This window comes from Mesoplodon mirus (assembly GCF_964341445.2).
Source record: "Mesoplodon mirus genome assembly, chromosome: 1".
Lineage (NCBI taxonomy): Eukaryota > Metazoa > Chordata > Mammalia > Artiodactyla > Ziphiidae > Mesoplodon > Mesoplodon mirus.
Window position 1 is genome coordinate 57,309,707 of NC_138976.1, and position 27,012 is coordinate 57,336,718.

The 27,012-nt window shown below is 37.9% G+C and overlaps 1 protein-coding gene across 6 annotated transcripts in view; it reads right to left on the bottom strand.

Annotated features, from left to right (window-relative positions):
* FOCAD (focadhesin) overlaps nt 1-27,012 on the bottom strand; it is a 318,435-nt gene that overhangs the window by 96,911 nt on the left and 194,512 nt on the right. For all 6 annotated transcript variants that reach the window (XR_014293267.1, XM_082612332.1, XM_082612335.1 and 3 more), the window contains 3 exons: nt 20,163-20,298; nt 16,265-16,450; nt 11,057-11,178 (listed from right to left, as the gene is read on the bottom strand). Coding sequence is in view for 5 of the 6 variants with exons in the window: in XM_082612332.1 (XP_082468458.1) it covers nt 11,057-11,178; nt 16,265-16,450; nt 20,163-20,298 (444 nt within the window). In the remaining variant the exon portion in view is untranslated. The remainder of the gene's footprint in view (nt 1-11,056; nt 11,179-16,264; nt 16,451-20,162; nt 20,299-27,012) is intronic.

Consider the following 27,012-nt stretch of genomic DNA (forward strand, 5'->3'; position numbering starts at 1 on the left):
GCTGAAAAACATAATTTGCATTATTAAAGTATGAAAATCATGTATAATTTGCTATACTGGTGAGATGGCTTTGAAGGAAGCCCAAGCAACAAACTAATTCCAGTCATGAAGTTTCAACCCTGTTATTCAACAGATGATAAAGCAGGGTTCTCAACCACTGTGCACCAGGTTTTAATTAACACACGAAATAGTTTTTCTAAGGCTAACTATGTATACCCTTGCCGTGAATAACAGGTGTCTAATGGACTGCTGAGGTGAGCAGCTTCTATGACTTAGGATAGAGTAAGAGTTTCTATTTGTAAGAGGTAGTACTAAGTATAATGAAACATTACTGCACGTGCCTAAAAAAGAGACTACGTTAGGGAAATACGCAAGTAGGGTAAAGGGGGAAAAGAAGGATAATAAGGCAAGAGTGGGGACAGGAGCAGGTCACAGGACTAAATAGGGTGGTCAGGGTATCTCGTTGAGAAGATGAAGCCTGAGTGAAAACTTGAAGGAGATGAAGAACTGGTGGGAACGTAAAATGGTTCAGCTGCTGTGGAAAACAGTTTGGTGGTTCCTCAAAAAGTTAAACATAGAATTACCAAATGACCCAGCAATTCCACTCCTAGGTATATACCAAACAGAACCGAAACGACATATTTAAACAAATACTGTACGTGAAAGCTCAAGCAGCACTTTCACAGTAGTTGCAAGGCAGAAATAACCCAAATGTTCATGAATGAATAAATGGATAAACAAAATATGATAAATCCACAATGGAATATTATTTGGCCATAAAAAGGAATGAAGTACTAACGCATGCTACAATGTGGATGCACCTTGAAAACATTATGTGAAAGTCAAAGCAGCTGGACACGAAAGGTCACATGTTATATGATTCCATTTATATTAAATGTCCAGAATAGGTAAATCCATAGAGAGAGAAAGCAAGTTAGTGGTTTCCAGGGGTGGCGAGGAGGTAGGGAGAGGAAGAAGTGGGAGGGAATGTTTAATGCATACATGGTCTCATCTAAGGGTGATGAAAATGTTTCAAAACTAGACAGAGGTGAAGGTTGCACACTGTGAATGTACTAAATACCACTGGATTGTACACTTTAAGCTTTAAAATGGTTAGTTTGATGTTATGTGAATTTTACCTCAATTTAAAAAAAAAAACACAAGGTAAGGCAAAGGTCCCTAAAGTGAGCACGTGGCTGACCTGTTTTAGGAACAGAAGGGAGGCCAGGGTAACTAGCACAGATAGAGTAAGCAAAGAGGAGAGTGTAAAAAGAGAAGGCTGGAGAATTAACAGGAGAAAGCAGGGCCTTCTAGGTCACTTCTCAGGACTTGCCTTTACTCTTACTAAAGGGGGAGCCATTATAAGGCTTTGAGAAAAATGACACAATCTAATCTACATTGTAAAAGGATCATGCTGACTGCTCTGTTGAGAACAGACTGTAGCGGGCAAAGGTCAAAGCAGAGAAATCTACTCAGAAGCTCCTGCAAAAATCCAGGTAAGAGATAATGGTGGCTCGAGTGGTAGCAGTAACACTGTAGAATAAAAGTTGTCGAGTATTGAGCTGTGTAATTTTTCCAGCCCACCCCAATTATTAAGTAAAATGCCAATATATAAAACAGAAAACAGAGAAGCAAAATTTGTGTAAATGAAGTAAGGATAAAGGCTGAGGGCTTGGCATTCAGCCCTCTTGATCATCTGAGTCTACTTTGTGTGGTCCCTAGTACTCTTTAAAACACAGTTTTAACTAGAGGGACATAAAAGAGATCAGTGGTTGTCAGGAGATGGGGGAGCGGGGCAGGAGCTGACTACAAAGGAGCATGGGGGGATTTTCGGGTGATAGAACTGCTCTCATCGTGACTGTGGTACTGATTAGACAAATGTGTTCATGTCTCAAAATTCATAGAACTATATACTAAAAGGGGAGAAACCTACTGTATGCATATAACTCAATAAAATAAAATTTAAAATACATAGTTTGAAAATGGCTACTTTTAGAACATACACTTCTCAAACATTCACCTCCCACCATCTAATACCCTCTGTATACTTCTTTGTCATCATCATTCAAAATCCACTCTTCCTCTTATCTTTCCTTTTCCTATCAATATTACCCCATCAATATTACAATCACCAGGTTTGAAATTTCTGATTTATCCTGGACTTCTCCCTTGCCCCCAACTCAACTGTCATCTCTACCTCTAAAATGTTTACTATGTTTGTCCCTACTTTCTCACTGGGTGAGTCCTAATTCCTGCCTTGATTACTGAGGCCACCTAACTGATCTCTTAACAGCCTAAAATCTTTCCTCCTTCTAATACATCCTGGATGGTGTTGCTACTATTACGTTAACTCAGAACTTCTTTACAAAAACCTTTGATGGTTCACTAAAGAATAAAGTCCAAATTCTTTTGTGCTATGTCCAAAATATTTTAGAATCAAATTAAGAAATAATTTGTTGTAGGAACCTCCCTGGCGGGTTCGATCCCTGGTCAGAGAACTAAGATCCCACATGCCACTCATAGCGGCAAAAAAAAGAAAAAAAAAAAAAAAAGAAAGAATTTGTTGTTATGTGAGAACTCTGCTGCCCTGCTGGTTAAGATCCTCATCCAATTTCCCCACTTGATTTTCTGCTCCTCTCCTTCATTTAACCTGTATTCTGGTTGATCTGGGTTATAAACCAATTCCCAAGACTGTCCTATACTCTACAAGACCTCTGCATTCACTGATTGCTTCTGCTGCTTTTAATGCCCAGTCTTTCTCTCACCTCTAACTTTCTGAAATAATTTCTCCCATCCCTATGCTTGGAAGGAAGTACACTCTATGCCTCTCCTGTTATACTCAACAGATTCCATCTTAGACTATTTGTTCATGCACCTTAATCTCATACAATCCCAAGGGCAGAGATCATATCCTATTCATCCCAGAATCCCTCCCATGAAACCCACAACAGTATCTCACACTTAAGTGTTCACTTAAGTACCTGCTGAGTTTAACCAATTAAACGTACAGTGTTCGCTTTAAGGCAAAATCTAGTCACGTGAAAGCCACACTGTCATAAACAAGTAATCACAGAAAGTTATAATGTGTAAAAACACAATGTTAGAAAACTTTTTTTAGTAGGCACGGCTAAACACAAACACAAGTTGTTGAGGATACAGTTATTTGAAATTTTATAGAACATGTCCAAAATGTTCTGGCTGGGAAATGTTTCATTCCAGATTAAAAACACAGTGACTGACAAGGCGAAATTTTAAAGTGGGTATTATAAACTTTGTATTTTGAAATTTCCTAACGAAACTTTTTAATTTGTATCATACAAGTTCTAATGACATATACGTGAAATACTCGCTCAACAGAAATATCCTGCTTAGAAACACAATTCATAAATGTAGCAGGAATGTCAGAAGACAGAATGAAAAAGGAGATGTTGTTTCCTCACTGATGCGTGTTTTTCTTGAAGGAACTACATGGCTACCTAATTACATAATTTACTGTTCAGAATATACTGCCCAGAAATTTGGTAATGTTTTCTGCCTCTTGAGTGATCTTAACAAATACAACTATTCATTTATAAGAAAATACCCATTTTAACAGCACTTCAATAAATAATTTAAATCAAGTAAGACAAGCTTTGGTGAGGCTGTTTGACTGTAAAACTAGAATGGGATAAGGTAGAGCAGCACATAAAAATCAACAGGTAAAGTGTTTTTTATTGATTTTAAAACCTCAATCTCACAAAGTAAGGCATATTCATGTTTCCCAGTTGTATATATTATTATCAAAAGAATAAAAGTATTTAACTTCAGTTGCTACCCAGACACACAAATAGTGAGCTACTACATTTGGTCTGTGACATACACACACTCCTCCCACATTCCCAGAAGAAAAACCATTTGTACTTAGTGTTAGAGACCCCCAAAGCCACTCAATGTCCCACTGTTTATAAATAAGAAATCATAGGCTTCAGTTGTCTGTCAATAGTAATCTTGTTTGCACAGTATAAATTTTCTGTTATTCCTGTCCCCTGACAAATAGTGATGGAAGACAAGAAGGGAGGGCTTATAGAGGACACATTTTTAAAGTAAAATGACACTCATCACTTTGTAGGTGCTTTCTGGACATTTAAAACTCTCTCTCTCCTTCCACCCTCCCTCCGTCCCTCCCTCATTCTCTCCCCAGCTCAGTCTATCTCTCTCTTCCCCTCTCCCCCCACTCCCCCTTCCCATGAGGATAACATTAGCTTGAAAGCTGACAATTCAATCACATCTCAAGCAACCATTTACTCTGTTATTTAATAGGAAGGGGGAAAACCCTGTTACCATAACAACTCACATCACATGGTAATTATGGAGTTTCTAAAATACAGCAAACAATACTTTTCACAGTGTTTTCTAAGGGGAATGTGTAATAAGCACAGATACCACTTCTCACAATTATTATTCAAAATTTTCATCTAATTGTTTCATATTGCATGAATGCTAACATACTCCATGTTTTTCATAAGAAATATGTTTTTAAATAAAGAAGGAACTGAAAGAAAAGGGCAAATGATGGGTTATATCACATGTACTTTTGGGTATCTAGGGAAAAACTGTAAAGAAGGCAGAAGAAAAAATTAATTTATAAGGTAAAACAAATCAAATGATGATCAATTTCAAAAGAAAGAAAGAAGAAAAAAGATTTCATTCAGAGTAGTGCTGCCAATAAGCCTGATAACGGCGTCTCTGAAATAAAAATGAAAAAGAGCTCATTACCTAATGCTGAGGCATAACTATGGTTGGGTAGCAGCAGGAGCAGGAAAATTTGCATGTGCCCAAAGATGGAGGAAATAATGAAGCAAGGCTGCCATTCTCATCCAGGGACAAATCAGTATCATCCAGTTTAGGTGAGAGTATCATGTCAGAGTTAGAAATGCCAAAGGATGACAAGACAGTCAGCAACTTTCAGGGAAAGAAACTGTCATTCACCTTCAGCTTCCTCATCAACAGGAGCCAAGTTAGTCTCAGGATGAGAAGTAGTTATAAGTCAGGGCAGAAGAGGACAGTCACTTGAGCTTAGAGAAGCCCTAGTAGATCTGAAATGACCCCTGGTTGTCCCCTGTTCAAAGGAGCAAAGAGAGAGAGGGCACTTCAGTTTTAGAGAAATCTAAATAGGACAGTGATTATACAGAACTGCTCCTGGTAGGTCAGGTCAAACCCCAATCAGACTTAGATCTGTGAACCTTCTGAAAGTATAACGTGGGAGAGTTTCATTTTAAGAAAAGTCAGTGAAAAACAAAAACAGTTTATAGGAAAAAGGGGATATAATGCTTTCCAAAAGAATTCATCACAGATTAAATAGCTAGTTCTCCATGACACTGAAAATACTTGATTTAACTAACACAGTTATTGAGAAATATTGACAATTACAAAAAGCAAAATACACTTCAAAATATGACGAGCAGAGCACTGGGACATTCAAAACCAAGTTCTTTTATCCATTCATTCACTCACTCACCCATCTATAGTTGTATGCATTAGAGCCATAGAATATCCTATAGGTATATGTAACCTTTGGCAGAGAGGGGAGGCTAAGCCATATAAATGAATAACAACACCAACAGTATATAATAGCTTGTTCAAATGACAATAATGTCACTTCTTAGTAAGACCTGAACAATTATTAGATTCACCATCAATTTAATAGCAACATTTCTGGAAAAAGGAAATGATCCCACTAAATGCACATATAAAGTATAGGACACATCCAAGTTTCAAAAGGATTAAAATCATTTACAAAGTGTCTACTATGTGCCAGGAATACTAAGCACTGGAACGACACATGACCAAAACAAATTCCCTGATTTTATAAAATTTACACTTTAAAAAAGGAGAGAGACACACTAATTGTCATGTATGCTGGGCCACCCAAATCCCCCCCTTCAGGATTAGTAGGGATAGATGGATAAATAGTTTCATGCATTAAATAAATTGAATTCATAGTTACAAACATTCCTAAAGAAAACTCCAAGCCCAGAATTTTCACTAGAAAATTCTACTGCCCATTTTAGGAAAAATTATTTATTAGGATAGCATTATCCTGATAACACATCAGGCAAAGGTACTACAGAAACTACAGAACCACACCCTGCATAGGTGCAAAGATGCAAAAATCCTTAACAAAATATTATTAGCAAATCAAATTCAGCAATAAATAAATAGGATACTTCATTATAATCAAGTGGAGTTTATCCTAGGAATGCAGATTTGGTTCGCATTAGAAAATCAATCAAAATAATTCATCATATCAACAAACCAAAAAAGTATACAATCATTTCAATAAATGTAGAAAAAAAACATTTGACAAAATTCAACATCTATTTGTAATAAACACCCTTAGCAATTTAGGAACAAAAGGAAACTTCATCAACCTAATACAGGATATCTACAAAATCTCTACACTAAAATAAACTAAATATAACATCATATTTAATGTTAAGACACTGAATGTTTTCCCCAAGACTGTTAACAAGATAAGAATTTCTGCTCTCACCACTGCTATTCAACCACACCAAAGGGTCCTACACAGTGCAATCAGGCAAGAAAAAGAAATCAAAGGCATACAGATCCAAGAGAAAAACAGTATGACAATCTATATTCATAGACAACATTACAATGAAAAACAAAAAGAATCTACAAAAAAGCTACAAGAATATATAAGTGGGTTTAGTAAGGCCATTAAGAAGTATCAATAACATGTTTATATTCTAGCAATGAGCAGTTGGAAATTAAGACAAACCAAAAAACAGTCTAATTGCACTAGCATAAAAATACTTAGGGATATGCAATACTTATTACATTTAACAAAATACGTGCAAGATTTGTAGAAAGAAAACAATAAAACATGACCTAAGATAATAGAGAAATATGCCTTGTGTATGGGTTGAAAAACTTAATATTATATTATATTAAGATGTCAATTCTTTCCCAAATTGATCTACAAATTCAATTTGCATTTCTACCCAAAATTACAGCAGGCTTTTATTGTAGCTTCTCAAAGCTGCTTTAAAATTTATGTGGAGGGCTTCCCTGGTGGCACAGTGGTTAAGAATCTGCCTGCCAATGCAGGGGACACGGGTTCGAGCCCTGGTCCGGGAAGATCCCACATGCCGTGGAACAACTAAGCCACGCGCCACAACTACTGAGCCTGAGCTCTAGAGCCTGCACACCACAACTACTGAGCCTGCGCGCCACAACTACTGAAGCACATGCACCTAGAGCCCATGCTCTGCAACAAGAGAAGCCACTGCAATGAGAAGCCCACACACATCAACGAAGAGTAGCCCCCGTTTGCCACAACTAGAGACCCAACAGCACAGAAACGAAGACCCAACACAGCCAAAAATAAATAAATAAATAAATAAATAAATAAAATTTATGTGGAAAAGCAAAGGGCTTAAGCCAGCCAAATTTAAAACAAAATTGGAAGATTCATATTACTTGATTTCAACACTTATTATAAAGCAACAGTAGTGAAACTGTATGGTTTTGATGAAGGTCTACACACTTAGAACAATGAAACAAAATTAAGTACAGAAATAGACCCATACATATATGAACAAATGATTTTTTGACAAAGGTGCCTAGGTGAAGAAAGGATAGTATACTCAACAAGTATAACTCATACCTTATGAAAAATTAACTCAAATAATCATAGGCTAAAATGTAAATCTTAAACCATAAAGCTTCTTCTACAAGAAAACGTAGGCGATCCATCAAGTGATGAATGGATAAACTATATATGATATGTTCATACAATGGAATATTATTCAGCTGTAAAAAGGAATGAACTACTGATACATACTATAGTACATATAAATCTTGAAAACATTATACTAAGTAAAAAAAAACCATACCAAAAAACCCACATATTGCATGATTCCATTTATATAAAATGTCTAAAACTGGCAAAACTACACAGAAAGAAAGTGGATTCGTGGTTGCTGAAGGCTGGGATGTGAGGAAAATGGAGAGTGACTGCTAATGGGTACAGAGTTTCTTTTCATTATGATGAAAATATTCTAAAATTGATTGTGGTGATGGCTATGCAACTCTGTGCATATACTAAAACCACTGACCTGCACACATTAAATGAGTGAATTTTACAGTACATAAATTATACCTCATTTTTAAAAAAACTTTTTTAAAAAAGAGAACATGGGGATTAAAAAAGCAGAAAAACTTTGAGACTTGGGGTAGGACAAAAAGCAAGAACCATAAAAGGAAAAACTTGAGAAATTCTTCAAAACTAAAGTTCTTCTCTTCAAAAGACAAATGAAAAGACAAGTTACAGAGTAGGTAAAAACATGTGCAAAGCACATTTCTAATTAAAAAAAAACTTATATCCAGAATATATAAAGAACTCTCATTTGAAAACAAAAAACCTGGATTAAAAATGGGCAAAAGAACAGAGCACTCTATGGAAGAAAAAATATGAATAGTGAATAAATACATGAAAAGATGTTCAACATCAGCAGTCATTAAAAAAAACCACGAATTAAAAACCACAAAGGGAAACCACTAACCACTATGAGAAATGCTAAATTTAAAAAGCTGACCATACTGAGCACTGGCAAGGAAGAAAGAGCAACCAGAATTCCCTTACGTTGCCGGTGGGCACTCAAAATGGGACAGTCATTAGAAAAACAGTCGGGTAGTTTCTTATATTCACTCGCCAAAAGACCCAGCAATCCCATTCTTAGGTAGCTATTTACTCAAAAGAAATGAAAACAGATGTCCACACATACACCTGTATAATGATGTTTATAGCAGCTTTAGTCATAATCTGGAAAAAGTAGAAACAACCCAAAGGTCCGTCAATGGGTAAATTAATACACAGATTGAAACAACGACGACAGGCTTTTTAAAAACAAAAAGACTCAGAACAGAGCAGTGATGGGAACCAAAGCAAAGTCTGAAGAAACTTCAGCTGGAAAAATACCAAAGGGACTGCAACCAAAGAAATACTAGAAGAAAGGAGGAGACTTAGGAAATACTAGAGTCATCCTGAAAAAAACCAAAGGTATTTTAAAATTGTTCTCTGATTGCCCTGGGATGGTACAAGGTAGTTCAAGAACTGGGTAATCCTACTTCCTGGGTTCAATTTCCAGGCTCCTCTACTTACCTGTGTCAAGCACATTAACAGTACCAACCTCACAGTGTGAATATAGAGATTAAATGAATTAATATATGCATGGCAAATTTTGAAGCATCTGAGCTGGTTATTAGCTATTATTATTGCAATTGTTATACTTATTAACTAGCTCTTAAAATTATTATTATTTGTTGTCAGATAGTCTGAGAAACTGCATGGCTCATTCTCTATCTCTTTTTTTTAAAAATGAATTATAGTAAGCAGAAAATGAATCCAAACAAAATCCTACCATAGATTTGGCAGAATTCTGTCTAATGTGTCTTCCAATTGACTCCTAAAATTATGATCTTTTCTCATCTCTTGAAATTTTCTAGGCATTCTAAAATACAAGCAACAAGTATCATAACCCAAATATTTTCTCTGTTCACATCTAAGGTACACCTCATAAATTCTGATTCCATTTTCTGAATTTATTAGGTGTCTTCTGCTACCTCCACATTAACACTTTTTTTGTTTCTTTTCTGATGGTACTTTTAAAATTAGGCTTCCATTAATACTTAACAATTTGGTTATCCACATTAAGTCCACAGCTTTAAAACCCAAAAAGGTACCAAATCTCTCTCTTCTCCATACCAACAAATAATATGCTAGGGAGAACAAATCTAGAAATTACCTATGCTTTTTCCCCTTTTATGAAATTAAACCTCTCTTCTTCCCAGAGAAACACTGCTCTCCCCAGATCTTTCTTCCCTCCTTAGTTAAATAAAGACACTGTGTTAGACAAAAAAGGTTCTGAACCAAATATTTACATAATTTCAATTCTAACTAAATATATAAAACTAATATGGGTGGCTAGGATAGAGGTGGGTCTTTAAAATCTGGCTATGCTGGGACTTCCCTGGCAGTCCAGTGGTTAAGACTCTGCGCTTCCACTGTAGCAGGCACGGGTTCAATCCCTGGTCAGGGAACTAAGATCCCTCATGCCATGCACGTGCATGGCCAAAAAACAAATAAACAAAAAACCTGGCTATGCTAATTGGTGGCAATTGGTATGACACAGAATATAATCAAATCAAATTAGTGATGCCAAGATTTATAAATTGTCTCAAAATAAGATTTAATACAAACATACTGTAGAAGCACTATTTTTACCTCATATCCTTTAAAATTTTTACAATTTATATATTTTCATTTATAATTTGTATATAACTTATGTTTAAATTATGTAAAATAAACCTCTTTGCCATAATATTTTGTTTTGTTATTCATTCATACATTTTAATTTATATATACCTGAATGAGTAACCATCATAAAATTTTTAAAAACAACAAAAAAACAAATTTCCCAAGTGCTTTACAATTTCCCTCTTCCCTCTCGTATTGCTTACCATCTGCAACGATCAGATTTCAAGCAAAAAAACAACGTAACTTTATTTTAAAAGTGTGGTCTAAAAGAAAAATTAAATAAACACTAAAACCAAAGGTTTTTTTTTTTCCCTAAACACTATTATTTACTGTTAATTCCCAACATTCACAAAATATAAACACTGGTGCTCTACATACTTTCAAAGGATCACAATTAAGAAACAGGCAAAGTTATTTCTTTAAATAATAAATTGGTATTTATTCTGAAATATAGAAGTTAAATACTGATGAAATAAACCAAATTCCAAGATACTACTCCTTAATAGGCTGAACAGTGGGGAAGCATGCCAGTTTCTTTGAGAAATACCTCAAAATATTTTAGTATTCAGTTGGCTCAACTATTCTGGTTGTCTTTAAAAACCACGTAAATTAATTACGATAAAGAGAAAAATAATTCCCAAACACACACTAAATTTCATGGGCATAAAGTGAAGGAGGGAAACCCCAAAACATATATAAGCAAGAAGAACCTGTTACAGAGCATGGGAAGGCACCTACCTCATGCACTAGAGCGAGTGAAGTCTGCTTGAAACTTCGCCCTCTATTGGCCATCAGTCTATTCAATGGTTTGCCATCTTTACTCTGATACATTGAAATATCATAACAAAATAGCATACCACCTTAAAAAAATAAAAAATAAAAACATTGCTTATGGAAAAACTCATTAATTAGGTTCTCAGTAATCCATATTCAATCAATCTGTATAGAGAGATTTAGAAACTAAAAGAATATGCTAAGCAAATTATGATTTTTAACTGAATAAAAAAAAAGAGCTGTAAGAAGTTACCATATTGAAACGATCACTTACTGACAAGCCTTATTCATTTGTAAATAAATGAGAAAATTTCAAATCATACCTTATTTTAAATTTTGTGAACTGTTACTTCTAGAAATTCTATTAAGCTTTTCTTTAAAAACAAATTTCAATGAAAGAGAAATGCTTGTGAATGTCAGCCTTTGTGAATTCCTGATAATATGGGTTCCTTTAGTTTCTACCCATAAGTGGACTAGTTTTCCTTCATACCTGCACTCACATACATTCACTCTCCCTTTTTTCCTCCCTTTTCTAACATCCTTTGGGGGAATTTTTGCAACTATGTTCATGGAAGAGACTGGCCTTTACTATTCTCTTCTTCTACTTGGTGTCAAGATTATGCTGATCTCAATCAAGAGTGTTCTCTTCTTTTTTTTTTTCTCTGTTGAAGTTTATAAAGACCACTGTGATTTCTCCCTTAAGTTTTTTGAGGACTTCACCAAGGAAGCCATCTGCACCTAGGTTTTCTTTGAGGGAAGGCTGCTACAGATTCAATTTCTTTAATACATATCAAACTATTCATATAGTCTATTTCTCCTTCTGTCAGTTTTGTAAAGTTTTATATTTTGACGAATTTCTACATCTTATCTAAACTGTGAAATTCATTGGCTAAAAGTTCTTCAAAATATTCTTTAATGTTTTGAATGCTGTAGGGCCTGAAGTAATGTCTCCTTTGTTGTTCCTGATAAGGTGATCTACATTTCTCTGTTTTTTTGTCCAGCCTTACAACAGCTTTATCAATTTTCTTAAACTTTTTTTTTTTAACTAGCAGCGTTATTTATTTATTTTTAATTTTTATTTATTTTTGGCTGTGTTGGGTCTTCGTTGCTGTGTGTGGACTTTCTCTAGTTGTGGTGAGCGGGGGCTACTCTTCGTCGTAGTGCACGGGCTTCTCATTGCAGTGGCTTCTCTTATTGTGGAGCAAGGACTCTAGGAGCACAGGCTTCAGTAGTTGCAGCACGCGGGCTCAGGAGTTGTGGCACGTGGGCTCTAGGGCCCATGGGCTTCAGTACTTGTGGCGCACGGGCTCAGTAGTCATGGCTCGCAGGCTGTAGAGCGCAGGCTCAGTAGTTGTGGTGCACGGGCTTAATTGCTCCATGGTGTGTGGGGTCTTCCCAGACCAGGGATGGAACCCGTGTCCCCTGCACTGACAAGCAGATTCTTAACCACTTCGCCACCAAGGAAGTCCTCGTTAAACTTTTCAAAGAATCACCTTTGGCTTTGCTTATTTTATTTCCTGTGTTTCCTATTGCACTGATTTTTATTCCTATTTTTATTATTCCTTCCTTTATCATCTTTTTTTTTTCTTTTTTCTTTTTTTGCAGTACGCGGGCCTCTCACTGTTGTGGCCTCTCCCGTTGCAGAGCACAGACTCCAGACGCGCAGGCTCAGCGGCCATGGCTCACGGGCCCAGCCACTCTGCGGCATGTGGAATCTTCCCGGACCGGGGCACGAACCTGTGTCCCCTGCATCGGCAGGCGGACTCTCAACCACTGTGCCATCAGGGAAGCCCTATTTTTAGTTTTTTAAGGAACCTCCATACTGTTCACCATAGTGGCTGTATCAAGTTACATTCCCACCAACAGTACAAGAGGGTTCCCTTTTCTCCACATCCTCTCCAGCATTTGTTGTTTGTAGATTTTCTGATGATGCCCATTCTAACTGGTGTGAGTTGATACCTCATTGGAGTTTTGATTTGCATTTCTCTAATAATTAGAGATGTTGAGCAGCTTTTCATGTGCCTCTTGGCCATCTGTATGGCTTCTTTGGAGAAATGTCTATTTAGGTTTTCTGCCTATTTTTTTATTGGGTTGTTTGTTTTTTTAATATTGAGCTGCATGAGCTTTTTATATATTTTGGAGATTAATCCTTTGTCTGTTGATTCGTTTGCAAATATTTTCTCCAATTCTGATGGTTGTTGTTTCATCTTATTTATAGTTTCCTTTGTTGTGCAAAAGCTTTTAAGTTTCATTAGGTCCCATTTGTTTATTTTTGTTTTTATATCCATTACTATAGGAGGTGGATCAAAAAAGATCTTGCTGTGATTTATGTCAAAGAGTATTCTTCCTATATTTTTCTCTAAGAGTTTTATAGTGTCCGGTCTTATATTTAGGTCTTTAATCCATTTTGAGTTTATTTTTGTGTATGGTGTTAGGGAGTGTTCTAATTTAATTCTTTTATATGTAGCTGTCCAGTTTTTTCGGCACCACTTATTGAAGACAATGTCTTTTCTCCACTGTATATCCTTGCCTCCTTTGTCATAGATTAGTTGACCATAGGTGTGTGGGTTTATCTCTGGGCTTTCTATCCTGTTCCATTGATCTATATTTGTTTTTGTGCCAGTACCATACTGTCTTGATGACTGTAGCTTTGTAGTATAGTGTGAAGTCACGGAGTCTGATTCCTCCAGTTCAATTTTTTTTGTGTGTGTGTGGTACGCAGGCCTCTCACTGTTCTGGCCTCTCCCACTGCAGAGCACAGGCTCCAGATGCGCAGGCTCAGCAGCCATGGCTCATGGGCCTAGCTGCTCCACAGCATGTGGGATCTTCCTGGACTGGGGCATGAACCCGTGTCCCCTGCATTGGCAGGCAGGCGGGCTCGCAACCACTGCGCCACCAGGGAAGCCCCCTCCAGTTCCATTTTTTTCCCTCAAGATTGCTTTGGCTATTCGGGGTCTTTTGTGTCTCCATACAAATTTTAAGATTTTTTGTTCTAGTTCTGTAAAAAAAATGCCATTAGTAATTTGATAGGGATTGCATTGAATCTGTAGATTGCTTTGGGTAGTATAGTCATTTTCACAATATTGATTCTTCTAATCCAAGAACATGGTATATTTCTCCATTTGTTTGTGTCATCTTTGATTTCTTTCATCAGTGTCTTATAGTTTTCTGAGTACAGGTTTTTTACCTCCTTCAGTAGGTTTATTCCTACATATTTTACTCTTTTTGTTGTAATGGTGAATGGGATTGTTTCCTTAATTTCTCTTTCTGATCTTTCGTTGTTAGTGTGTAGGAATGCTAGAGATTTCTGTTCATTAATTTTGTATACTGCAACTTTACTGAATTCATTGATTAGTTCTAGTAGTTTTCTGGTGGCATCCTTAGGATTATCTATGTACAGTACATGTCATCTGCAAACAGTGACAGTTTTACTTCTTTTCCAATTTGTATTCCTGTTATTTCTTTCTCTTCTCTGATTGCCGTGGCTAGGACTTCCAAAACTATGTTGAACAATAGTGGCATGAAATTTCTCCATGAAATATTCCTTTCATTTCTAGCTTCTTCCTTTTTCATATGTCTAGCACTTTTTCACTGGACAGTATATGAAAGAACCACAGAAATTCTAAATGATATTATTATTTTTTTAATCAGAGGATTTTCTCCTCTGTTAGGCAGACAGAGTGAAGGACAGATCATCTCAGGTGAATGAGGGATTTTAAGTGAGTTAGGCTTGACTATAGCTTTGGTAAATCTCAGTCTACCTCTGTTTCAACCCTGTTCCTAAGGCATGCCTCCTCAAGATTTTCAACTGACAGTCTAATCGGTCTTTGACTCTTCAATACAGAAAGATTATGGGACATTCAGAGATTTGGATCTGTCCTCAGAAGTTTTCAGCTTAGCTTTTAACTTCCCACAAAGCTGCAAAATTTGACAAATATCTTAAGGGAGAAACAGGCTGTGTGTTTGAAGGGTCTCAAGTCCCCAGTCTTGTCACTCAGGTTACCACATAAATGTCATGATCTCTGTTGGCTTCTCTGCCTCCTGCACCAGCCTCTTGTTAAGGTCAAGCCTGAATTTCAGCCTCTATCTGAGGCCAAAATTAGTAAGTGCATCCAGGTGAAAAGAGCTGTAGATCTCAGTATCAATTCACTACTTGTGTGCTTTGTTTTCAGGCCCATTCTCCTAGCCAGTCTTTGTTTCCTAAGCACCACAAGACTGGAGATTTCACTGCCTCTCAGAAGCATCAGCCTAGTTCTTTAACTTTCAGTGCAAACTCAAAAGTCATCAAATTGCTTATGAGGAAAATCTCCAGTTTGTGACCTGTATTAGAATCTTCAGAGAAACATAACCAACAGGATATATATATATAGGTACAGATATGTAGATAAGCAAGAGGAGATTTATTATGGGAATTGACTCCCAAGATTTTTGAGGCTGAGAAGTCCCATGATCTGCTGTCTGCAAACTAGAGAACCAGGAAAGCCTGTGGTGCAATTCAGTCTGAGTCAGAAAGCCCAAGAACCAGGAGCACCAATGTCCAAAGGCAGGAGAAGATGGATCTCCCAGCTCAAGCAAAGAGAGCAAATTCACCCTTTTTGTTCTATTCAGGTCTTCAATGGATTGGATGTTGCCCACCCACACTGCTCAGGGTGATCTTCTTTACTCAGTCTATTGATTCAAAGTCTAACCTCTTCTGGAAACACACTCAGAAATAATACTTACCAGTTATCTGAGCATCACTTAGCCCAATGAAGATGACACATAAAATTAATCATCACATCAGCCTAGTCCCATGGAACCACTAAAAGCTTTACTGGTTTCTCTAACCTCCAACAGGCCTCTTCCTGGGCCAATACCCAATCCCAGCCCACAGCCAGAATCAGTGAATATCTCCCATGGGGTAGGGGCCAGGGCGTGGGACAGGTCCATAGGGAACAATATAAAATGTTCTCTCCATTCCATAATTTCAGTCTATTCTCTGTTTTATCTATGTCTTTGTTTCTACAGTTCTCTGATGGCTTTAAAATGTGATTCATTTTTGTAATTCATTCAGCTGTCTAGACGTTAGCAGCAGCAGCAATGCCTTTCCATGCCCTATTACACCCTACTTGGAAGAGAAACTTAAATCATCACATTAAAATCCTGTACCTTGATACTATGTATTGTGCTTACCTGCAAGGCCAGGTTTCAAACCTGGTTGCTTGTTTGTTTCATACATTTTCAACATAAAATTGGGGATTCCTGCTACAGTCTTTCCTTGATCTAAGCGGGCACCTCCTTTTAATGCAGAGTGATACACCCCACGGGGCATATTCACCATTTCTTGCTTCACAAGTGATGTAAAAAATTCCTCCAAAGCTGAAAGAAATAAAAGGAGACCAGAAGTAGAGTGAATATAGTATGCTAGAAGAGAAACATTCATTCTTAACTCATACACACACACACCAGCAACAACAACTTAGCTATATTTCATGTCAAATTTCACAAAGTAAAAAAACAATTCTTGATTCCCAGCCTTTTTTTAGTCTTCCCCAAACCAGAATATGGCACCCAGTAACTCAAGCTTAAAAACGTAGTCATTCTTAATTCCTCTCTTTCTCACACTCCTTATATGTAGCAAGTCCTTTTAGATCTACCTTTAAAAATATATCTCAGGGGCCTCCCTGGTGGCGCAGTGGTTGAGAGTCCGCCTGCCGATGCGGGGGATGCGGGTTCGTGCCCCGGTCTGGGAGGATCCCATATGCCGCGGAGCGGCTGGGCCCGTGGGCCATGGCCGCTGGGCCTGCGCGTCCGGAGCCTGTGCTCCGCAGCGGGGGAGGCCACAGCAGTGAGAGGCCCGCATACCGCAAAAAAAAAAAAAAAAAAAAAAAAAAAATATATATATATATATATATATATATATATATATATATCTCAAATCCATCAGTTTCTCTCCATTTGCACTGCTACTTGCCCAGTCATTATCTTCTCTCTTCCTCACCTGGATAACTTTAAAAACTAGTTCTTGGTTTCTTCTCCTCATGACCACTCCTCTAAACCATGCTCTACCCAGAAAGAAGCTAGAGTTTTATGTCATTTCCTTCCCTAACATCTTTCAATGCTTTTTCACTGTACATAGAATAACTGACAAGACGTCTGACAATGATCAAGGCCTTCTATGACCTAGCCCCTGACTCTCCCAGTGACCTCATCTCTACCACCCACCTTCCTTCCTAGCTGTGTTAAAGACACACTTCCACATGGCCTTTTTTTCCATTCCTCAATAACACAAAGTTCATATCTAAGTCAAGGCCACTGCACTTGCCATTCCTTCCACCTGGAACACACTAATCCCCAATGTCCACATGACTGGCGCCTTCCTGTCATTTAGATATTTTCAGAGAGGCCCTTTATGACTATCCACCATTCTGCAGTGATATCAGTACACTTATTTTAAAAAATTAATTCATTATTTCTTTGTGTGTGTTCCTTCTAATTAAGCCCAAGCTCTTTATTGCTTGACATCTTCACTTATTATAAGGTAATGCAGTAATGTGGGATCAGAAGACAATAGGGTATCCAAACAAAATACCTGATTAGCACTATAGGTTTATATTCAAGTGTTATTTTCCTAAGGACCACTAGAGGTTGCCCAATGCAGAAACAAAAACAACAAAAATTAAAGCTAAACAAATCATATGGAAAATAAAAAAGGAAACCACCACAGGTGACTCTTATTATAGGAACAAAAAGCAAGAGTCTGTCTACCTAAACTAGAATTTCATTCTGAACAGGTCTAAAAGTCTCCTTTAAATGACCATGATTAAATTAAAGGCAGAAGGGGCTTCCCTGGTGGCGCAGTGGTTGCGAGTCCGCCTGCCGTTGCAGGGGACACGGGTTCGTGCCCCGGTCCAGGAGGATCCCACCTGCCACGGAGCGGCTGGGCCCATGAGCCAGGCCGCTGAGCCTGAGTGTCCGGAGCCTGTGCTCCACAACGGGAGAGGCCACAACAGTGAGAGGCCCGCGTACCGCCAAAAAAAAAAAAAAAAAAAAAAAAAAAAAAAATTAAAGGCAGAAGTACTCACTGGAACATGAATTATGTACCCAGTTCTGTCATTCCTATATAGAACTTTCCTAGGTGCAACAGAGCTTCTCCATTCAAAGCCCAGAGAACACCTGTGTAGTATGTTTTCTATTTACGCCTCCAGATCCACCCTCTCAACCCTACTCTGCGCCCCGGGAAGAATAACCTTTCACAACTGCATCATCAGACTCCCTTGTCCTCTGGCTTTTAGTTGGCTTCATCCAATGGGAGACACTGGCAGGAGATCACAGGGTGCAAACAGAGGTGAGGGCATGTACTCCCCAGACACCCTCCTGCAGGACTGCCCCAGGTTGTCTGCATCCCTCTTTTGAAGGGCCTTGCTCCACTTAGGAGCTTCTTATGACACAGAAGCTCTCTCTTATTCTCCTAACTGCTCCCTTCCCTTACCTCTTCAGGCTGAGGGACATTAACCGTTTTTAGATGATTCACTATTGCTTGTGAATTTCCTTTAACCTTGACAACACACCTTTAAGCAGTCCCTTTATTAAACTCTCACTTACTCTCTCTGAATTTCCTGCGAAGACCCTGATCAACACATCATCTAAATGAAAAGTGTGAGTAATATCCAACTGCAGGTCATACATTTCAATTCCTGTATGTACATGCACATGTTTGACTGCTTCAAGCTTGGGAGGAGTATAGACTTTTCAGAATGGACCTAAGAATCATGCATTTGTGAGGAAAGAATTTCATGCTTTCTCAGAAGACATCCTATTCTGGTAAAAGCTGATACATGTCAAGAGATAAGTACACATCTGCATGAAGACTAAGCCAGGAATGAAAATTTGTCTACTTGTCAAGCTCTTCAGAGAATTAAGAATTATCAAATAATGCCAGCCCTGAGAGTAGTTTAAATGAAAGTAAAATACCATGAATGCAAAAGCCCAAGAGGACTTTGAACTCTAAGGTTATTCTGGGATACAGGAGGACCTTTGGATAACTGATGGCTTTTTTCTTCCTTGGACTTACTATTAACTGCAGGGGAGGTCCTAGACTCTGAAGAGCCTTCAGGTAGGAAGTGGGGACAAACAGGAGACAGAAAAAGGGAACAAGTCCTTAAGGCTTGTTCTGGACATCAGGAGAAAAGAAAATGTGAACTCTGTCTAAGTTGTACCGTTCAGTTTTCTCTAATGAAATGAGGCAGGAATTTGGGACAGGAGCTTTGTCTAGCAAGAAATACTACTATATACTTGGCTGAATTCCTCAGGAATCTCCATGTGGGATGAAACCAAGGATAAAAACTTCTAACATTACAGGCTACTGAGATTATGACTGAGAAGATAAAGATGATATTTCTTGTGTTTATTGAACTTAATTTTCAGAAATTAAATTTTTACATCCATGAACATTCAGGGTAGATTTGGGACAGAATAAGGTAATAGATGCATGCTTGGGAAAATGTTGGCTACTATTGAATTAGAATAATTAGGTATAATTAGAATAATTTTTTAAAATGTCAAGGTCCTGTACGCTTTATATCAAAGTTGAAAAAAAAATGCTGAACGACCATACAAGTTAATCTATTTTTTAAAAGCATTACTGTATAGCTCTCAAATACTAGTACCACCATTTCTTTAGGAAGAATATATTTCTAATGATGAAACTACCTAGGAAATTTTTGAAGATTCTAATGATCTTTTCACTTATCTTATATATAAATAAGCTAAAGAACCATTTGAATCAGTGACGTAAAGTCTCACTGCAAATTTGTCTTGTAGAATAAATTTAACTTTTGAGATGAATTTAAATTTTTCAGTGAAAATGGTTGTTTAAACTAGTTCTCCAGTTTATTTTTACTTGAGTCTAACATTTTTCAGTGTTTTGAACACCATACTACCTCAAGCAGTCCCTATACGACACATAGAAAATAAGTATTTAAGATTAAAGTAAGCTATAATATGTGTTCATCACAAAAGAGCACAATTAATCAGACAGTTAAAATCACTAAAAAAAATGCTAGCTTCCCTGACACAAAATAGGAGTCACCTGGTAAAACGGAAGGAGCAGTGAGTGACAACAGTTTGAGATAGCAAGAACCAGGAATGGAAAGATCCACATCCTTTTCATCACCCTCCTCATCATCTTCATCTAGATCATCAGGAATCTGGATTTCTGGTCTTACCTGAAATGATAGAGAAGGTGATACTAAAATATTATGTAAAATCTTTTCCTTTAAAAAATTAAGTTAGACTCATTGCTCTACAATGTCAAAAGACCATTAAAATTAATTTTTAAAATCGATTCATTTTCAGATTAACTAAATGGTAAACTCTAATCATCTTATTAGATACACTCCCAGATCCATGTAAAGAACTAATGGCAATATAGTCAGAAAATCACCATAAACCAGCCTAAGCAATGATTACTATAGAAAACTAATAAACTTTTACACCATCTGACAATAAAATGCAAACACACATTCAATATATTGAACTTCTGTAGCTTATAATTAAATATTTGCCTTGTCTGAATACATTTGTTTAAAATTTGTGATTTCAGCCATATTTCTATGACAAAGCTTAAAATCTTCTAGTAGAATATACATAGTAGAGATCAGGAAGACACAGAATGCTTTAGCTGACTTTTTTTTTTAGACTCGGCAGTTTGTTGCTATGGAATATAAAAACACTAAAATCTGCAGTTGGTAGCTATACTTTATAGTGTCTAATTTGCCATTTGAAGATTTTGTGGTTACTCTGTGATTAGTTAGGTTTATTTGAACCAAAAATTAAAAATGTGAAAAGATTACCACTATTGTAGTTTCCACAAGCTATAACTGTCAAGCAATTAATTAAATTTTTAATACTTTCAATGACACACCATGATAATGCCCACATGGAGATAATTAAGCATTAGGGGAGGAAATCAAAATATATAAATGTGGTTGCTATAACCATAAAGTGCCAGAACCCAGTCATTACCATTAGCCTGTCTCCCGGAGTTATTTTTAGAAATAATTAACAATTCCTGCAGACTGCCTTTTTCATAGGTCCCCAAAGTACTGTTCCGTTTAGGAACTGCACTGAGTCAGGATTCTTGCAGGGGGATAAAAGCAAACAGAGATAAAATGCTTCTCAAGTATAATAACCCCAACTCCGATGAAGCCTTTCAATCATAACTAGTGTTCTTTTCACTAGTGAAGGAGTGAAAGCAACCTGACCACCAAGCACTTTCCAAGACAAGATTTAATTCTGATTCAGTCTTGAGGATCCAATTCTCAGAGGACTGAGCCAGCCATAATTACAGAGATAACAATGATGCATGCTCCGCAGAGGGCATGCCTGCATTTGTTGATATCAGCGCACACCAGAGAAACCCTGGCACCTTTGCAAACCTTTTGGTTCTGACAAGCAGGGTTTTCTGAGTGTCTCTGGTCTGTGTATATACTTGGAATTTGCCACATTTGGTATCATCAAGAGGTATCTTAGAGATTTTAACTAGTCCTAGTTGCCTAAAAAGTTTCAAAAAAAAAGGAGTTGGTTCTGGGTCTGTTTACCTTACTTCCTGACTTTTTACACATCATAGTACAAATTGAAAATAATATTTGAACAGCATATGGGGGGAAACAGACAACAATGCTTACAGCTGGAGACTACATGAATAACACCAGATACCGCACCAGAGCATCAGAGCACTGGGAAGCTCTGCTACATGTCACATTCACAAGTGATAGGAGACTCGGGGAGGTGGAAGCCAGCGGTAAACACTTAAGCTAATATGAAAACTCATAGGGATGGTGAGGATGTGGAGAAATCAGAACGCTCACACACTGTTCGTGGGAAGGTAAAACGGTGCAGCCCCTTTGGAAAACGGTTTGGCAGTTTCTCAAAAAGTGAAATGCAGAGTTACTGTATGGCCCAGCAATTCCACTCCCATGTATATGACCAAGAGAAGTGAAAACAAACGATCACACAAAACTTGCACACGAATGTGAATACATTAGTTGTAATAGCAAAAATGGAAGCAACTCCAATGTCCATGAGCATATAAACAAAATACGGCACACTTACACGATGGAAGATTATTCAATCATAAAAAGGTATGAAGTGCAGATATGTGTTCCACATGAATGAACTTGGGAAACATTATGCTAAGTGAAGGAAGCCAGTCACGAAAGAACACATGCTATATGATTTCATTATAGGAAAGGTTCAGGACAGGTAAATTTACAGAGACAGAAAGTAGATTTTTTTTTTCTTTTTCTTTTATTTATTTTTGGCTGTGCTGGTTCTTCGTTTCTGTGCGAGGACTTTCTCTAGTTGCAGCAAGCGGGGGCCACTCTTCATCGTGGTGCGCGGGCCTCTCACTATCGCGGCCTTTCCTGTTGCGGAACACAGGCTCCAGACGCGCAGGCTCAGTAGTTGTGGCTCACGGGCCTAGTTGCTCCGCGGCATGTGGGATCCTCCCAGACCAGGGCTCGAACCCATGACTGCATTGGCAGGCAGATTCTCAACCACTGCGCCACCAGATAAGCCCCCTGGCAGGAGTTCTTTAGACCCAACCAATTTGCCAATTACTTGCCGCGCAGTCTTAATTTGGATGTTTGGTGGTCCTCTGGGTGGATCTTATCAAGTCCAAAGAGATAGAGCAATAGGAGAATGAGAAAGACTGAGGGGGAAAAGCCTTGGCCTCAGTGCGCTTCTTCACGGCCAGAGAACTGGTCTCTGCCAGATCCTGCAGGCGACGTCAGCTGCCACTTAACGGGCTACTTGAATCTACATGGCTCAGGATAAGTCCCAGCCACCCTTCAGAGGGCAGCTGTAGCCCAGTAGGCAGATCGAGATTATGGCCTTTGAGGCCCCGCATTGGGTGCCAGAAAAGATGTTGCAGGAAAGAGAGTGGGGTGCGAGAGGATGGTCACATCCCAAGTCATGTCTGAGTCCCTGGGATGGCCGTCAAGTGTGGGTTCTTGGCTTTGTGCAGGCAAGAATTCAAGAGCAAGACATAGTAAAGTGAAAGAAGGTTTGTTCAGGGAGATACACACTCCATAGACAGAGTGTGGGCCATCTTGGAAGGCAAGAGCGAGAAAGTAGATTAAAGGTTGCTTAGCGCTGGGGGGAAAGAAAGGGGTAATGGGGATTGATTGCTAACAAGACGATCTAAAATTAGATTGTGGCAGCTCTGTGATTAGTTGCACAGTTCTCTGAATACACTAAAACCACTTGAATTGCATGCTCTAACTGGGTGAATTGTATGGAATGTGGATTATATCTCAGTAAAGTTATTTAAAAAAGAAAGGAAGGAGGAAGGGAGGAAGGGAGGCAATAGGAAAGAGAGGAAAGGGGAGGGGAGTGTGGGTTGGAGGAGGGGCTGCAGAAGAGGCAGCGGCACAAGTGGAAGTGTAGGAAATAGAGGCAGAAGCTGCCACCACCTTCAGAGGGACCTCAGCTGATGGATGAACTAGGCCAAGTGACCAGTACTCCCAATTCCAGAACCATGTAGTATAAAATGAATCTGATCTTTTTTGCACACATTTTAGCCTATCCAGTTTAAATGCTCAATGAGTCACAGCACCCAGGCCATCAATATTTCCAAGAGCCACTAAAGAAGACCTACTAGGTTGGGGATTTAAAAAAAAAAGATCTGTTCATCCATCTTGTCTAATTTTGCATTCACATAACTGCATCCCTATATTAATTTATCTGCTGTGTGATAAATAACATATGTCTGCATCTTACATACACATGTATGTTAACAAAGACACTAGAGATGTACTGTAATTTTATTTTATTTTATTTATTTATTTTTGGCTGCGTTGGGTCTTCGTTGCTGCTCATGGGTTTTCTCTAGTTGCAGTGAGCGGGGGCTACTCTTCGTTGTAGTGCGTGGACTTCTCATTGCCATGGTTTCTCTTGCTGGGGAGCACGGGCTCTAGGCACGTGGGCTTCAGTAGTTGTGGCTCATGGGCTCTAGAGCACAGGCTCAGTAGTTGTGGTGCAGGGGCTTAAGTTGCTCCGCGGCATGTGGGATCTTCCAGGACCAGGGCTAGAACCCATGTCCCTGCGTTGGCAGGAGGATTCTTAACCACTGCGCCACCAGGGAAGCCCCAATGTACTGTAATTTAAGTATAGATGATATACTCTGTCTATTTATAATGGTATGATTACACCTTCAATTTTGTTTCTTCAAAGGTGAGCTGATTCTCCTAAACTAAGTAGCACTTATTGTTAGACTTTGGTTTCATGGCATTTCCCTACTCCTCTGCTCATCTCTTAAAGAAGTAATTGTTCCAGCTTCCGTATGCTAGTCCCAGGCTTTTCCCTTTGTTTGTATGCAACAAGTGAATAAGATCAACATGAGTACTACTAAGGAAAATCAAGGGAAGTCATGTGAAAAAATACCTGTTAAAATTATAAAATGTTGCTAACTATATTACATTAGCTACTCAAACATCCAGGAAAAAACTGTCTATTTAGAACACACACACACACACACACACATGCATGCACATACACACACCAACTACACCCTTCCAATTATAGCTAAGCTTTGTTGAAGAAACTTAAAGGGAGAGCCAAATATAAAATGATACATTACTTTTAAAATCTGCTTTAAGTTGAATATTGGAAAGCTTATCCTACAGAATGCCTTACTTAAATACATTTTCTGAGCCAGATAACCTTTCAACCACGTTTCTGTGTGTGCAACCTAAGAAAATCCAGGAGTTTGTGCATAAACAGAGGATTTATTTGGAACTCATTAAGTATCTGCATAAATTCATTTAAAAAGAGAAACAGCTTCTGATGAAAGCAATAACATTCGCTTAAATCAAAGCGGAACAGGTTACACCACATTAATACCAACCCAGGGTGCATAATAAGTTCTTTTATATTACTCACTTCTCAAATTAACTCCAGAAATCAACAACCCTATCTTAAGAGCTCTACAATAAAAAGTTTAATTTTTAAGCAGCCAAGTATTTTTTAAAGAACCCAAGTCAGAGAGAAGAGTCAACCTAAATGTTTATCCATTACTGACTGTTTTACCAGAAAAAACAATTCTTTATAGCTTTTTTGGTTGGTTTTTCTGTTTTGTTTCATTTTGGGGGTGTCAGGGGGCACTAAAGAAGGCAAAGGAGAAGGATAAATAGCTAAAAAGACAAAGAAATACAAACTAAAAGGGAAAAATTATTCATGTCTATTTTTTGACACTGAAATCAACAGGTCTTCAAAGAAGCCCCCCCCCAAAATTTTTTGACCAACTTTAGACTTGCATGTTTCAAGTGATTAACGATAATATTTTTACAAACCAACAAACACATGGATTCATTCACTGGCCTTATTTCCGTAGTGTAGTGGTTATCACGTTCACCTCACACATGGTTTCATTCAACATTCCCAGCTCATAAGACAGCCTAGCACTTAGTATATGTCCAATAAATAATCACTAAACCAATGCAAGTGTTAAGTGTCTATCATCAACAATCCCACAAAACTTCCTAATAACAAACCAGTGACAAGAAAGATGAGTTAATGAATCTGCTATTCAAATCCCTGACTCACACGATATCTCATTCAGCTCTACTTTCCATTGACATTTGCATCTTACCTTAGATGGTACTGTTTCGTTTAACCCTAAATCTTCCTTCTGATGTCTGTCACTCCTTTAATGCCTTCTGTTTTACCAGCCTGTTAGCTTTCTTTCAACAAGTTTCACAGTTTAAGTTGATGCAGCAATGAACAAGAAATCTTTCTTTAATAAATTTAAAGGTGTACTTACAAAAGTAGTTGAATTATAATCCACAAAAGTAACGATGTGGATAATATCTTAAAAAATTTTTTTTTCTTTTTAAAAAACTGTATCTTTTAAAAAAATTCTACTTGAAATTCACCATATGTTCTGTTAAAAGATTATTTCACAAGTTTCCACAAATAGAAAAAGAGAACCTGTACACCTTTCACTGGAAAGGCATACAAGTAGCCTTCAGTTTTGTGAGTAAACCGAACTGCCCTTGGTGCAGAGTGAGTAAACTCTGACAACAAGGAGCAATCTTAGATTTTACACTAGAGGAGTCCCTACCTGGCAGAGACTTTTGAAACAGTTGTAAGTATGCTTTTGTAGAAAGTGAGCCACAGTTTCACATCACTGCCACTATCTACAAAACAGAGGTGGGATCTGACTGGGTTGCACCCTTAGCCTTCAGGGACTTGTTTGGAATATGAACATACTGACCATTTTCTGGACTTTTAGTTCTTAGATATTAAAACAGCCAAACTGAAAATCAGTAATTAATAAAAAGAAGAAGAACAATGCATGGTGTGGTCCTGTAAGTAATGATTCTCCATGCGGAGGAAGGTCCTCTATATCAGAAACTGGGGGTTGAAGTGGGGTGGACTCTTAAACCATATGTCCTCTCATCTTAATCTCAGTTAAGAATATCCACGGTAGTGAACCTCTGTTACATATGAGAGGGAATCACATCCTAGAAGGGGGTTAGGGCAGAAAAAAGGTTGAAAAGCATGGCTAAAATAAGTCTTAGAGACTTCCTTTACAGCTCTTCACGTTCTGCTGGTGAAAACTCAAGCATATATAGTACATCACTACCCTCTATGTTGGAAGGTATAAAGAGCTATTTATGGTTATTCAGGGATCAGAGGATATAGAAGAGTTAGATTAAGAAAGTATCTAATATTTGACTGCGTACAGCACTTAGCTGAGTAATAACTCTAAGAAACACAACCAGAAACTAAACAAACCCCTCAAGTATGATAAAATAGAAACATAACAATATTTAAAAAGGTAGAGACTAAACAGTCAAGGGTATATGGGAGTTATTTAATAAAAGCTATCATTCCAGCTGGAATGTTTCAGTAATAATAGTTAAAAATAAAGGTAA